This window comes from Bombina bombina, chromosome 3, assembly GCF_027579735.1.
Source record: "Bombina bombina isolate aBomBom1 chromosome 3, aBomBom1.pri, whole genome shotgun sequence".
In the NCBI taxonomy this organism is placed as follows: domain Eukaryota; kingdom Metazoa; phylum Chordata; class Amphibia; order Anura; family Bombinatoridae; genus Bombina; species Bombina bombina.
The window spans coordinates 542,445,127-542,457,934 of record NC_069501.1 but is presented as its reverse complement, the minus strand read 5'-3'; the positions used below and the strand labels follow the sequence as shown (position 1 = coordinate 542,457,934).

Below are 12,808 nucleotides of genomic sequence, written 5' to 3'. Positions count from 1 at the left end.
GTTACTAAGGAGTGGGATAGACCCGGTGTGCCGTTCTCACCCCCTCCGATATTTAGAAAAATGTTTCCAATAGACGCCACCACAAGGGACTTATGGCAAACGGTCCCTAAGGTGGAGGGAGCAGTTTCTACCTTAGCTAAGCGTACCACTATCCCGGTGGAGGATAGCTGTGCTTTTTCAGATCCAATGGATAAAAAGTTAGAGGGTTACCTTAAGAAAATGTTTGTTCAACAAGGTTTTATATTGCAACCCCTTGCATGCATTGCGCCGATCACGGCTGCAGCGGCATTCTGGATTGAGTCTCTGGAAGAGAACATTGGTTCAGCTACTCTGGACGACATTACGGACAGGCTTAGAGTCCTTAAACTATCTAATTCATTCATTTCGGAGGCCGTAGTACATCTTACTAAACTTACGGCGAAGAATTCAGGACTCGCCATTCAGGCACGCAGGGCGCTGTGGCTAAAATCCTGGTCAGCTGATGTTACTTCTAAGTCTAAATTGCTTAATATACCTTTCAAAGGGCAGACCTTATTCGGGCCCGGGTTGAAAGAGATTATCGCTGACATTACAGGAGGTAAAGGCCATGCCCTGCCTCAGGACAAAGCCAAAGCCAAGACTAGACAGTCTAATTTTCGTTCCTTTCGTAATTTCAAAGCAGGAGCAGCATCAACTTCCTCTGCACCAAAACAGGAAGGAGCTGTTGCTCGCTACAGACAAGGCTGGAAACCTAACCAGTCCTGGAACAAGGGCAAGCAGACTAGGAAACCTGCTGCTGCCCCTAAAACAGCATGAATTGAGGGCCCCCGATCCGGGATCGGATCTAGTGGGGGGCAGACTTTCTCTCTTCGCCCAGGCTTGGGCAAGAGATGTTCAGGATCCCTGGGCGCTAGAGATAATATCTCAGGGATACCTTCTGGACTTCAAATACTCTCCTCCAAGAGAGAGATTTCATCTGTCAAGATTGTCAACAATCCAGACAAAGAAAGAGGCGTTTCTACGCTGCGTACAAGAGCTCTTGTTAATGGGAGTAATCCATCCAGTTCCACGATCGGAACAGGGACAGGGGTTTTACTCAAATCTGTTTGTGGTTCCCAAAAAAGAGGGAACTTTCAGACCAATCCTGGACTTAAAGATCCTAAACAAATTCCTAAGAGTTCCATCGTTCAAGATGGAGACTATTCGGACAATTTTACCTATGATCCAAGAGGGTCAATACATGACCACTGTAGATTTAAAAGATGCTTACCTTCACATACCGATTCACAAAGATCATTATCGGTACCTAAGGTTTGCCTTCCTAGACAGGCATTACCAGTTTGTGGCTCTTCCATTCGGATTGGCTACAGCTCCAAGAATCTTCACAAAGGTTCTGGGTGCTCTTCTGGCGGTACTAAGACCGCGGGGAATCTCGGTAGCTCCATACCTAGACGACATTCTGATACAAGCTTCAAGCTTTCAAACTGCCAAGTCTCATACAGAGTTAGTGCTGGCATTTCTAAGGTCACATGGATGGAAGGTGAACGAAAAGAAAAGTTCACTCGTTCCACTCACAAGAGTTCCCTTCCTGGGGACTCTTATAGATTCTGTAGAAATGAAGATTTACCTGACAGAGGACAGGCTAACAAGACTTCAAAGTGCTTGCCGCACCCTTCATTCCATTCAACACCCGTCAGTGGCTCAATGCATGGAGGTAATCGGCTTGATGGTAGCGGCAATGGACATAGTACCCTTTGCACGCTTACACCTCAGACCACTGCAACTGTGCATGCTAAGTCAGTGGAATGGGGATTACTCAGACTTATCCCCTTCTCTGAATCTGGATCAAGAGACCAGAAATTCTCTTCTATGGTGGCTTTCTCGGCCACATCTGTCCAGGGGGATGCCATTCAGCAGACCAGACTGGACAATTGTAACAACAGACGCCAGCCTTCTAGGTTGGGGTGCCGTCTGGAATTCTCTGAAGGCTCAGGGACAATGGAGTCAGGAGGAGAGTCTCCTGCCAATAAACATTCTGGAATTGAGAGCAGTTCTCAATGCCCTCCTGGCTTGGCCCCAGTTGACAACTCGGGGGTTCATCAGGTTTCAGTCGGACAACATCACGACTGTAGCTTACATCAACCATCAGGGAGGGACAAGAAGCTCCCTAGCTATGATGGAAGTATCAAAGATAATTTGCTGGGCAGAGTCTCACTCTTGCCACCTGTCAGCAATCCACATCCCGGGAGTGGAGAACTGGGAGGCGGATTTCTTAAGTCGTCAGACTTTTCATCCGGGGGAGTGGGAACTTCATCCGGAGGTCTTTGCCCAAATACTTCGACGTTGGGGCAAACCAGAGATAGATCTCATGGCGTCTCGACAGAACGCCAAGCTTCCTCGTTACGGGTCCAGATCCAGGGATCCAGGAGCAGTCCTGATAGATGCTCTGACAGCACCTTGGGACTTCAGGATGGCTTACGTGTTTCAACCCTTCCCGTTGCTTCCTCGATTGATTGCCAGAATCAAACAAGAGAGAGCATCAGTGATTCTAATAGCACCTGCGTGGCCACGCAGGACTTGGTATGCAGACCTGGTGGACATGTCATCCTGTCCACCTTGGTCTCTACCTCTGAAACAGGACCTTCTGATACAGGGTCCCTTCAAACATCAAAATCTAACTTCTCTGAAGCTGACTGCTTGGAAATTGAACGCTTGATTTTATCAAGACGTGGATTTTCTGAGTCAGTTATTGATACCTTAATACAGGCTAGGAAACCTGTTACCAGAAAGATTTACCATAAGATATGGCGTAAATACCTATATTGGTGTGAATCCAAAGGTTACTCTTGGAGTAAGGTTAGGATTCCTAGGATATTGTCTTTTCTACAAGAAGGTTTAGAAAAGGGTTTATCTGCTAGTTCATTAAAGGGACAGATCTCAGCTCTGTCCATTCTGTTACACAAACGTCTGTCAGAAGTTCCTGACGTCCAGGCTTTTTGTCAGGCTTTGGCCAGAATTAAGCCTGTGTTTAAAACTGTTGCTCCACCATGGAGTTTAAACCTTGTTCTTAATGTTTTACAGGGCGTTCCGTTTGAACCCCTTCATTCCATTGATATAAAGTTGTTATCTTGGAAAGTTCTATTTTTAATGGCTATTTCCTCGGCTCGAAGAGTCTCTGAATTATCAGCCTTACATTGTGATTCTCCTTATTTGATTTTTCATTCGGATAAGGTAGTCCTGCGTACTAAACCTGGGTTCTTACCTAAGGTAGTTACTAACAGGAATATCAATCAAGAGATTGTTGTTCCTTCTTTATGCCCAAATCCTTCTTCAAAGAAGGAACGTCTACTGCACAACCTGGATGTAGTCCGTGCTCTAAAATTTTACTTACAGGCAACTAAGGAATTTCGACAAACGTCTTCTCTGTTTGTCATTTACTCTGGGCAGAGGAGAGGTCAAAAAGCTTCCGCTACCTCTCTTTCTTTTTGGCTTCGTAGCATAATTCGTTTAGCTTATGAGACTGCTGGACAGCAGCCTCCTGAAAGAATTACAGCTCATTCTACTAGAGCTGTGGCTTCCACTTGGGCCTTCAAGAATGAGGCCTCTGTTGAACAGATTTGCAAGGCTGCAACTTGGTCTTCGCTTCATACTTTTTCCAAATTTTACAAATTTGACACTTTTGCTTCATCGGAGGCTATTTTTGGGAGAAAGGTTCTTCAGGCAGTGGTTCCTTCTGTATAAAGAGCCTGCCTATCCCTCCCGTCATCCGTGTACTTTTGCTTTGGTATTGGTATCCCAGAAGTAATGATGACCCGTGGACTGATCACACTTAACAGAAGAAAACATAATTTATGCTTACCTGATAAATTCCTTTCTTCTGTAGTGTGATCAGTCCACGGCCCGCCCTGTTTTTAAGGCAGGTAAATATTTTTTAATTTATACTCCAGTCACCACTTCACCCTTGGCTTTTCCTTTCTCGTTGGTCCTTGGTCGAATGACTGGGAGTGACGTAGAGGGGAGGAGCTATATGCAGCTCTGCTGGGTGAATCCTCTTGCACTTCCTGTTGGGGAGGAGTAATATCCCAGAAGTAATGATGACCCGTGGACTGATCACACTACAGAAGAAAGGAATTTATCAGGTAAGCATAAATTATGTTTTCCTACCTGTTCTATGTTAAATGTTTGCATATATTGTGTATTAATATTGTTTTTGTATTTTATTGTACCCTATTGTATCAATGCAATGTTTTGTGATCCCAGGACATACTTGAAAACGAGAGAAATCTCAATGTATCCTTCCTGGTAAAATATTTTATAAATAAATAAATATTTAAATAATACATCTATCATCAGAGTATATTTAATTTATAGGCACTCTCAGTTTAAGAATACTATAAAAAAATACTTTTCATGTAATTTAGCTCTGAAAATTGAGCACTTTCTAATTCTCAGAACTTAAACGGCACCCTGCTGACTTCTCAAGGCTAACTCTGCTACATATATGTCTCAAATTGGCTTAATGATATAACAACTGCTAAACAATGCATTCTATAATACCATTATAGTCCGGGCTAGCCTTGTTGTCTGCAGACTAAAGCCCAGATTGGCTCCTCCAAATAAGGCAAATGGGTGAAGTTTGGCTATTGATAAATAAATGTCTTGTAATGATAAGACCTACTGTCCCTTTAATTGAAGCAGCTGTAAGTAAAGTATCCTGTCTACCATAACAGGTGCTAAATACATAGTTATAAAAAAAATTACCCATCTCCTTTATCTTTATCTCACCTCTTCTATAACTTCAAAGATTTCCCCCGCCACAAGCTCCAACTCATCTGCTTTTAATGGTGTATAAGAGTATTCAGCTTTACACAAGCGTTGCTTTTTCGTCTGAAGAGGTGCTGGGGTTACAAATGAAATAAGTTAAAATGAGGTTCGGAAACTCAAACTGTTTCATGTCAAGAACACAGCCTATAGTCTTCCTAATGTAACTGGTGACAGAGAGAAGGGATTTTGAGGAACTACATAAAAGGTCAATATGTGACTTATAATAAAGGTGTCTAACTGATCTGACTCAAACTGTAACAGGTTTACCAAAGGTCATTATACAATAAAAAAAACTTTATCAATGCAGTATATAAATGAATGACAAACAGAATATTTCACTGTAATATCATAGTAGGTACAGCATGGGTGACACAAAAGGTTAGGCATATTTAGTCAGACAGGCTGCCTTCACAGGAAATATAGATCATTTCTTATTTTCATTTTCAGTATTTAATTTGTGAATTGGAGCTTTTTTTTCATGGTAAAACAGTCAATGCTGTAATTGCCAGGTGTCAGGAAAGAGTATATGATGAGCACAGCTTATTAACGCAATGCAAATGAGGAAATGTCACAAGACGCATGCATCTAATCATACACGAGTGCTTGCACGCCTGTATTAAAAGGAAACCACATCATGTTTTCACAATTTGAAAATAAAATGTCACCAGTTTGCATTTTTTGAGAAGGAGGTATCAGGTAATAGATGAGCAGCCAAGTTATATATTACACAATTTCCATTTAACCACAAGAAACCTTCCACCAATTCCTCCCTGAGTCAGAGATTTGCCATCTGATATTTGCAATAGATATAATTAGCAACAAGATTATATAATAAATATACTAGAGTCACAATAAGGAAGGGCTGTGTTTATTTAGCCTTTAAAAAAAAAGTCAAACTTTTAAATGTTGTAATGTTCTTCAACTTGTGAAAATTTTAGAGACACTTTTGCTAAAGAACACTCATGTGAGCAGGTTACAGGAGTATTCATTATTCACACCAAATATTTCCATAGCTCCGCCCACTCTTCTCCTTCCCAAGACACCCAATATGAATTGTACAAAGTATTAAATATTATATTATTCAATCTATAATCTATAAACTGTGGGACACTTTGATGCCACAATATGCAAATATGTACATATGACCAAGGGCTCCTTTTATGATACGGTAGATGCGGCTTCAGAGCTGTTGTAGTACAGACTCACTTATGCAAGACTGCTGCTTCCTAACCTCTTCACCAACTTAGAGGTGGCCGACCTAAATATCCCAGACTGATCCGCACAAGATTATTGGCTAGCACTGCAGGCATCAGCAGATGTTGCCTTGTTCCCAGTGAACTAACCACGTGCATTTTCTGACAATTTTATTTTTTTCTCCCATTTTCCGGCCCCCCTATATCATGTGACAGACATTAGCCATTCACAGACTAGTATACGTATACCCTGTGAGCTTGTAGGATCTTGTTACCCAGAAATTGTGTATATATAAAAACTGCAAAATTTGATAATGGAAGTAAATTGGAAAGTGTCTTAGAACTGCTACAGCGAATCGTGTCTGCTCGACATCACATAAACTGTCCGCATTTGGCATCGCACAAGCATGCCACCCCCTGCTCACTGGTGACTAGCAGGAGCATCTTCAAAAAGCCCTCACAAAGGGAGAAACATGTTGATGTTTGCTAACAAGTTGCAGCAAGAATAATTTACAATATCTAAATACTTCCCATTCTCTATGCTGGGTACAAAGTTGTCTGCTGGGACTTTTATATAGGCAGATACTAAGGCAAATTGGCACATATACCTGGAGCCTGTGTTTACATTCATAAATCTTTGCACTGCATAAATACCAAAGATTTTACCATCGCTTGCTGAATAAGATTTCTTTTGGAATTTCTCAAGCACTATCTGAGTATCCTGCGTGCAAACTGCACTTAAGAGCGGATACATCCTTTTACTACATTAGGAGCATACAGATTAACCAGCTGGAAAAGTTTTTTTAAAAAAGAAAATCGACACCAGCCAATAAGATCTGAGTACTCTGACAGCCTCTGCACATGTGACCGCAACGGTCGAGGACTCGAATCTCCACGGAGGTAGAGCAGCTTGTAAGTTTGGTGTTCCCTGTGTCGAATACCACCCTGAATGAGTAAGGTAATATGTACTTATCTGTCTGGGACTGCTAACATAACGAACACTCTGCCTTGGATCCACATTGTCTTTTAACCGTTTTGAAATTTTTATTAATCAGCGGTCCTGACTGGAACTTTTAATATCGTTTGATAATCATCTTAAGTGGTGGCAATATTCTAGAGCAACTGATTTTATTTCTTTAAGTATATCGGAGACGTTCGATTTTTATATTATTTGTATCCAATGATTATCTGTTGTAGCTTTTTACTTATTTGTAAATGAGGTGTAATTAAACTTCCTTTATATACCTTTCTTTTGCCATCTAGTAGTTTTCACTTAGAACCAGTATAGATCTAAATTGCAAATGTGCCAAACTATCTGTAAACCTTTAGCCTTTGAGCGCTCCTAAGATATGTTTTGATTTTTTTAGAATACGTATACCCTGTGAGCTTGTGCACATGCTCAGTAGGATCCTGTTACCCAGAAATTGTGTATATATAAAAACTGTGCAACATTTGATAATGAAAGTAAATTGGAAAGTGTCTTAGAACTGCTACAGCAAATCGTGTCCGCTCGACATCACATACACTGTCCGCAATTAACATTGCACAAGCATGCCACCCCCTGCTCACTGGTGGCTAGCAGGGGCTGTCATCATGATTTCCGACAGGTTAAGGAGCAGTGGTCTTATGAAAGACGAACCTGAAACGATGGGGTTTCAAAGCAGCATTCGCCGCTTCATACATTTAAGATTTTTATATATAAACCCAGAAAATAAGCCAAGGGTGGTAATTGTATATAGTTTTACAACATCTATGTACTTATGCCTCCATTTTGTGTACGGGGTCGCCCTGGGTGGGGCTGAGTGATAGGCTGCACCACATTGGTAGCACAAGCAATCAGAAGGCAGGGCTTATGCAGTCTCTTAAAACACACAGAGATGTTGCAGATGGCAAGTGCCCAGATTCCCCAACATGTGACAGTCTTGCATAATGGACTTTTAATGAAATGTTCCGCTATAAGAACCCTGACATATGGATTTTTCATAAAAGTCCTTTTTTTTAAAGTGGCAATATGGCAACCCTAGTTTGGAAATATGGCTGTGGGTCAGACTTTGCTAATGTTTTGTGTGCAAAGGAATGATAGACATTGGTGGGGTTCTTTGGGCAAGGATGAGGTGATGCAGGGACGTGTATAGGCAGTCCCTTTGGTTTCACTTTGGAAACTGGAACTTTTATAACCACTTCTGAGGTGGTGAAGAGGAAAAAAGAAGCAGTTTCTGCTTCTTAAATATGTGGTAGCCGGCTCATTTACGTGAATATGCTCGCCGTAACAAAAAAATCCTTTAAGGGACATTCCGGTCAAAATTTAAATGCACATAGATTATTTACACCTTTAGTTATCACTGTTTTAGTGTTAGCATTTTTCTATGCACATTCTCTGAAGCAATGTTAAGTTAATGTTAAAAAAAACACAGACATAAATTCTTGTAGCAGGCAGAATTTAGAGCTTGATTAAGTCAGCTGGTTAATACAATCAGAGAACTATATATGATCAAGGAAGACACTGGTTAAAGGGAAAATAAAGTCAAAATTAAACTTTCATAATTCAGATAGAGCATGCAATTTTTAAACATTTCTATTGTACTTAACCAATTTGCTTCTTCTTTTGGTATCCTTTCTTCACAAGCATACCTAGGTAGTTTCGGGAGCAGGGAAGCTAACTGCTGATTTGTAGCTGCACATACGGTCATGGCCAAAAATATTGGCACCCCTGCATTTCTGTCAGATAATGCACCTCTTCTACCAGAAAATTGTTGCAATTACAAACATTTAGGCATTCTCATGTTTATTTCTTTTGTTTGTATTGGTATGACACAAAAAAGTGGATAAAAAAAGACAAATCTGACACATTACATGCAAAACTCAAAAAATGGACTGGACAAAATTATTGGCACCTTCTCAAAATTGTAAGAAATGATTGCATTCCAAGTTTGTGATGATACAGGTGAAGTTTAATTACAAATGACATGAGCAAATAACAGGTGCTGACTATATAGAAATCACACCGGCAACCAGTTAAAATGGTAAAAAACTGACACAACCTTTCTGTTTTGTGTCTCTGTGTGCCACACTGAGCATGGAGAAGAGAAAGAGCAGCAAAGAATTGTCTGAGGTTTTGTGAACAAAAATTGTGGTAAAGCATGGACAATCTCAAGGTTACAAGTCCATCTCTAGAGATCTTAATGTTCATGTGTCCACTGTGCGCAACATTGTCAAGAAGTTTACAGCCCGTGGCACTGTAGCTAATCTCCCTGAATGCGGACGAAAGAGAAAAATTGATCAAAGATTGCAACGAAGGATTGTTCGAATGGTGGATAAAGAACCTCAATCAACTTCCAGACAAATTCAAGCTGACCTAAAGGCATAGGTTACAAATGTGTCAGTTTGCACTATACGTTGCCATCTTAATGAAAAGGGATGCTATGGTAGGAGATCCAGGAGGACCCCACTGCTGACATAGATTGGAGTTTGACAAAACTTACATGAGAAAACCAAAATCCTTTTGGGAGAATGTGCTTTGGACAGACGAAACAAAATTACAACTTTTTAGTAAAGTCCATCATTCTACTGTTTTCAGAAAAAGAAATGAGGCTTTTAAAGAAAAGAATACAGTCCTTACAGTCAAGCATGGTAGAGGTCCACTGATGTTTTGGGTTTGCTTTGCTGCTTCAGGCACTGGATGTCTTGAGACTGTGTGCATGGCATTATGAAATCTGAAGACTACCAAAGAATTCTGTGGTGCAATGTAAGGTCCAGTGTCAGAAAGTTGGGTCTCCATCAGAAGTCATGGGTCTTACAGCAGGACAATGACCCAAAGCACATGTCAAAAAGCACCCAGAAACAGTTTAAGACAAAGCACTGTAGAGTACGGAACTGGCCTGCAATGAGACCATATCTCAATCTCATAAAGCATATGTGGAATGATCTCAAAACAGCAATCTGAGAGACCTGGAGCAGTTGGCAAAAGAAGAGGGGTGTGCTACCAAATATTAAATTAAGGGTTGCCAATAATTTTGTCCAGCCCATTTTTGGAGTTTCGCGTGGAATGTGTCAGATTTGGGGGGGTTTTCTACACTTTTTTTGAGTCATACCAATACAAACCAAAGAAATAAACATGATAATGCCTAAACATTTGTAATTGCAACAATTTTCTGGGCGAAGTGGTGCATTATCTGACAGAAATGCAGGGGTGCCAATATTTTTGGCCATGACTGTATGTGCTGCTTCACTTTGTAATCAGCTCACCCAATGTGCTCCTTCACCAAAAAATACCAAGATAAAAGAAGTAAAATGAAAAGTTGCTGAAAGGCATAATAAGGTCAAAAATGAAATGTGCATGGGTGCAATTCAATTTGACATAGAAGCATTTTGCAATATACTTCCTTTAGCAAAAAGGCTTCTAATAAAAGTTCTTACTGTTTTTCTGTGGCATACTCACATATGCTGTGAGGGCCGTGCACAAGTATTCAAACACCACACCTTCTCAGAGAGTCACCAGTAGTCTGTATGACACAAATTAAGTTTTCAAAACCAATTCACACCACAGCCACCTCTCTGTGCATGCATAGTGTTTGAATACTGGTGCACGGGGCCTCACAGGATATGTGTGTATGCTGCAGAAAAACAGTAAAAACTTTTACTTGAAGCATTTTTGCTAATAGAAGTATAGTGCATAAATGTTTATATTTCAAATTGCAATGCCCCCATGTACATTTAAATTTTGACCTTTCTATTCCTTTAATATTCTATGCTCTACCTGAAACATGAAAGAACATTTTTGTCAAATAATAGTACATAAAAAGATGGATAGATTAGATTTACAAATTAGCATGACTTGCACTGATTTGCAGCCATATAATATTTAAACTAGTTGCATTAGCTGAAATTCCCCTCACCTTGGGTTCTTCGGATAGATCTTGGGTACCTCTGATCATTATCATTTTTAAAGTTAGAGGGTATTTCCTGCAATGAAAACAAAGCGTATAAATCATAAGAGATGCTTCTTAAAGACACATTAAACTCAAATTGAATTCAACATAAAACATTTTCTTATGCATAATTAAATAATTTTGCAATAGACTTTATTTATTTTGCCTGCTTATCCTGTAAATATCACTGGTCCACTCATTCAAGGGAGGATGGAGTACATTCCCTGGAATGCAGTAGCCTGACACTGCTATTTGCTGCACAAGCATTGGATAATGTGTGGAGGAGCCTTTTATATCTTTTTGTAATTGGCCACAGTGCAGGAAGTAAGTGAAACAACATTAAATACATTCCTAAAGGGTTGTATCCTAGGCTGCAATACATTGTTTATTTGGGTAACAAAATAGCAGTTTTTAATTGATTTTAAAACATTGATTGTGTATGTAGGTCTGTTGAAATGGGGTAGCTATGACATCGCTTTTATCTAAATACTTGTGGCAAAATACAGCAAAAAAACAACAATTGGCTAGATAGATGCTATTGCAGTTATTTAAGGAAGAATTAAAATAAGATCATTTATGTAAGAACTTACCTGATAAATTCATTTATTTCATTCTTTCATGGTGGCGAGAGTCCACGAGCATAGTTTCTGATGCGATATACATTCCTACCAGGAGGGGGCAAAGTTTCCCAAATGCCTATAAATACACCTCCCACCTCACTCATACCTTAGTTTAACGTATAGCCAAGATAGTGAGCTGTATAAGGAGTAAAAGCATAACAAAGAGGAACAGGATAAATAATGTGCTTTATACAAAAAAATAATAACCACAAAAAAATGGGTGGGTCTCGTGGACTCTCACCACCATGAAAGAAATTAATTTTTCAAGTTCTTACATAAATTGTTTCATTTCATTTAGGTGGCTAGAGTCCACGAGCTAGTTACTGATGGGATATAATACCCAAGATGTGGAAGTCCATGAGTAACTATAGAGGGAGGGATAAAATAAAAACAGCTATTTCTGCTAAGAAATTAAATCCAAAAAAATAATTAAGTTTTCTTAAAAATTAAAAAAAAGTAAATTTATGCTTACCTGATAAATTACTTTGTTTTACGATATGACAAGTCCACGGATTTCATCCCTACTTGTGGGATATTAACCTCCTGCTAACAGGAAGTGGCAAAGAGCACCACAGCAGAGCTGTATATATAGCTCCTCCCTTCCCTCCACCCCCAGTCATTCGACTGAAGGTTTAGGAAGAGAAAGGAAAAGCTAAAGGTGCATAGGTGACTGAAGTTTACAAAAAATAAAATAAATCTGTCTTAAAATAACAGGGTGGGCCGTGGACTCGTCATATCGTAAAAAAAATTAATTTATCAGGTAAGCATAAATTTACTTTTCTTTTACAAAGATATGACGAGTCCACGGATTTCATCCTTACTTGTGGGATACCAATACCAAAGCTATAGGACATGGATGAAAGGGAGGGAACAAGACAGGAACCTAAACGGAAGGCACCACTGCTTTAAGAACCTTTCTCCCAAAAACAGCCTCAGAAGAAGCAAAAGTATCAAATTTGTAAAATTTGGAAAAAGTATGAAGAGACGACCAAGTCGTAGCCTTACAAATCTGTTCAACAGAAGCATCGTTTTTAAAGGCCCATGTGGAAGCCACAGCCCTAGTAGAATGAGCCGTAATTCTCTCAGGAGGCTGCTGTCCAGCAGTCTCATATGCCAGGCAGATGACACTCCTCAGACAAAAAGAAAGAGAGGTAGCCGTAGCTTTCTGACCCCTACGCTTTCCAGAATAAACAATGAATAATGAAGATGATTGACGGAAATCCTTAGTTGCCTGTAAGTAAAACTTCAAGGCAAGGACCACGTC

General features: G+C 40.0%; 1 protein-coding gene across 1 annotated transcript in view; it reads right to left on the bottom strand.

The window, feature by feature from the left end:
• Positions 1-12,808, bottom strand: part of LOC128652426 (uncharacterized) — a 155,198-nt gene that overhangs the window by 127,850 nt on the left and 14,540 nt on the right. The window contains exons 3-4 of the mRNA XM_053705364.1: positions 10,892-10,958; positions 4,765-4,877 (exon numbers count right to left, since the gene is read on the bottom strand). Coding sequence (XP_053561339.1) covers positions 4,765-4,877; positions 10,892-10,958 — 180 coding nt within the window. The remainder of the gene's footprint in view (positions 1-4,764; positions 4,878-10,891; positions 10,959-12,808) is intronic.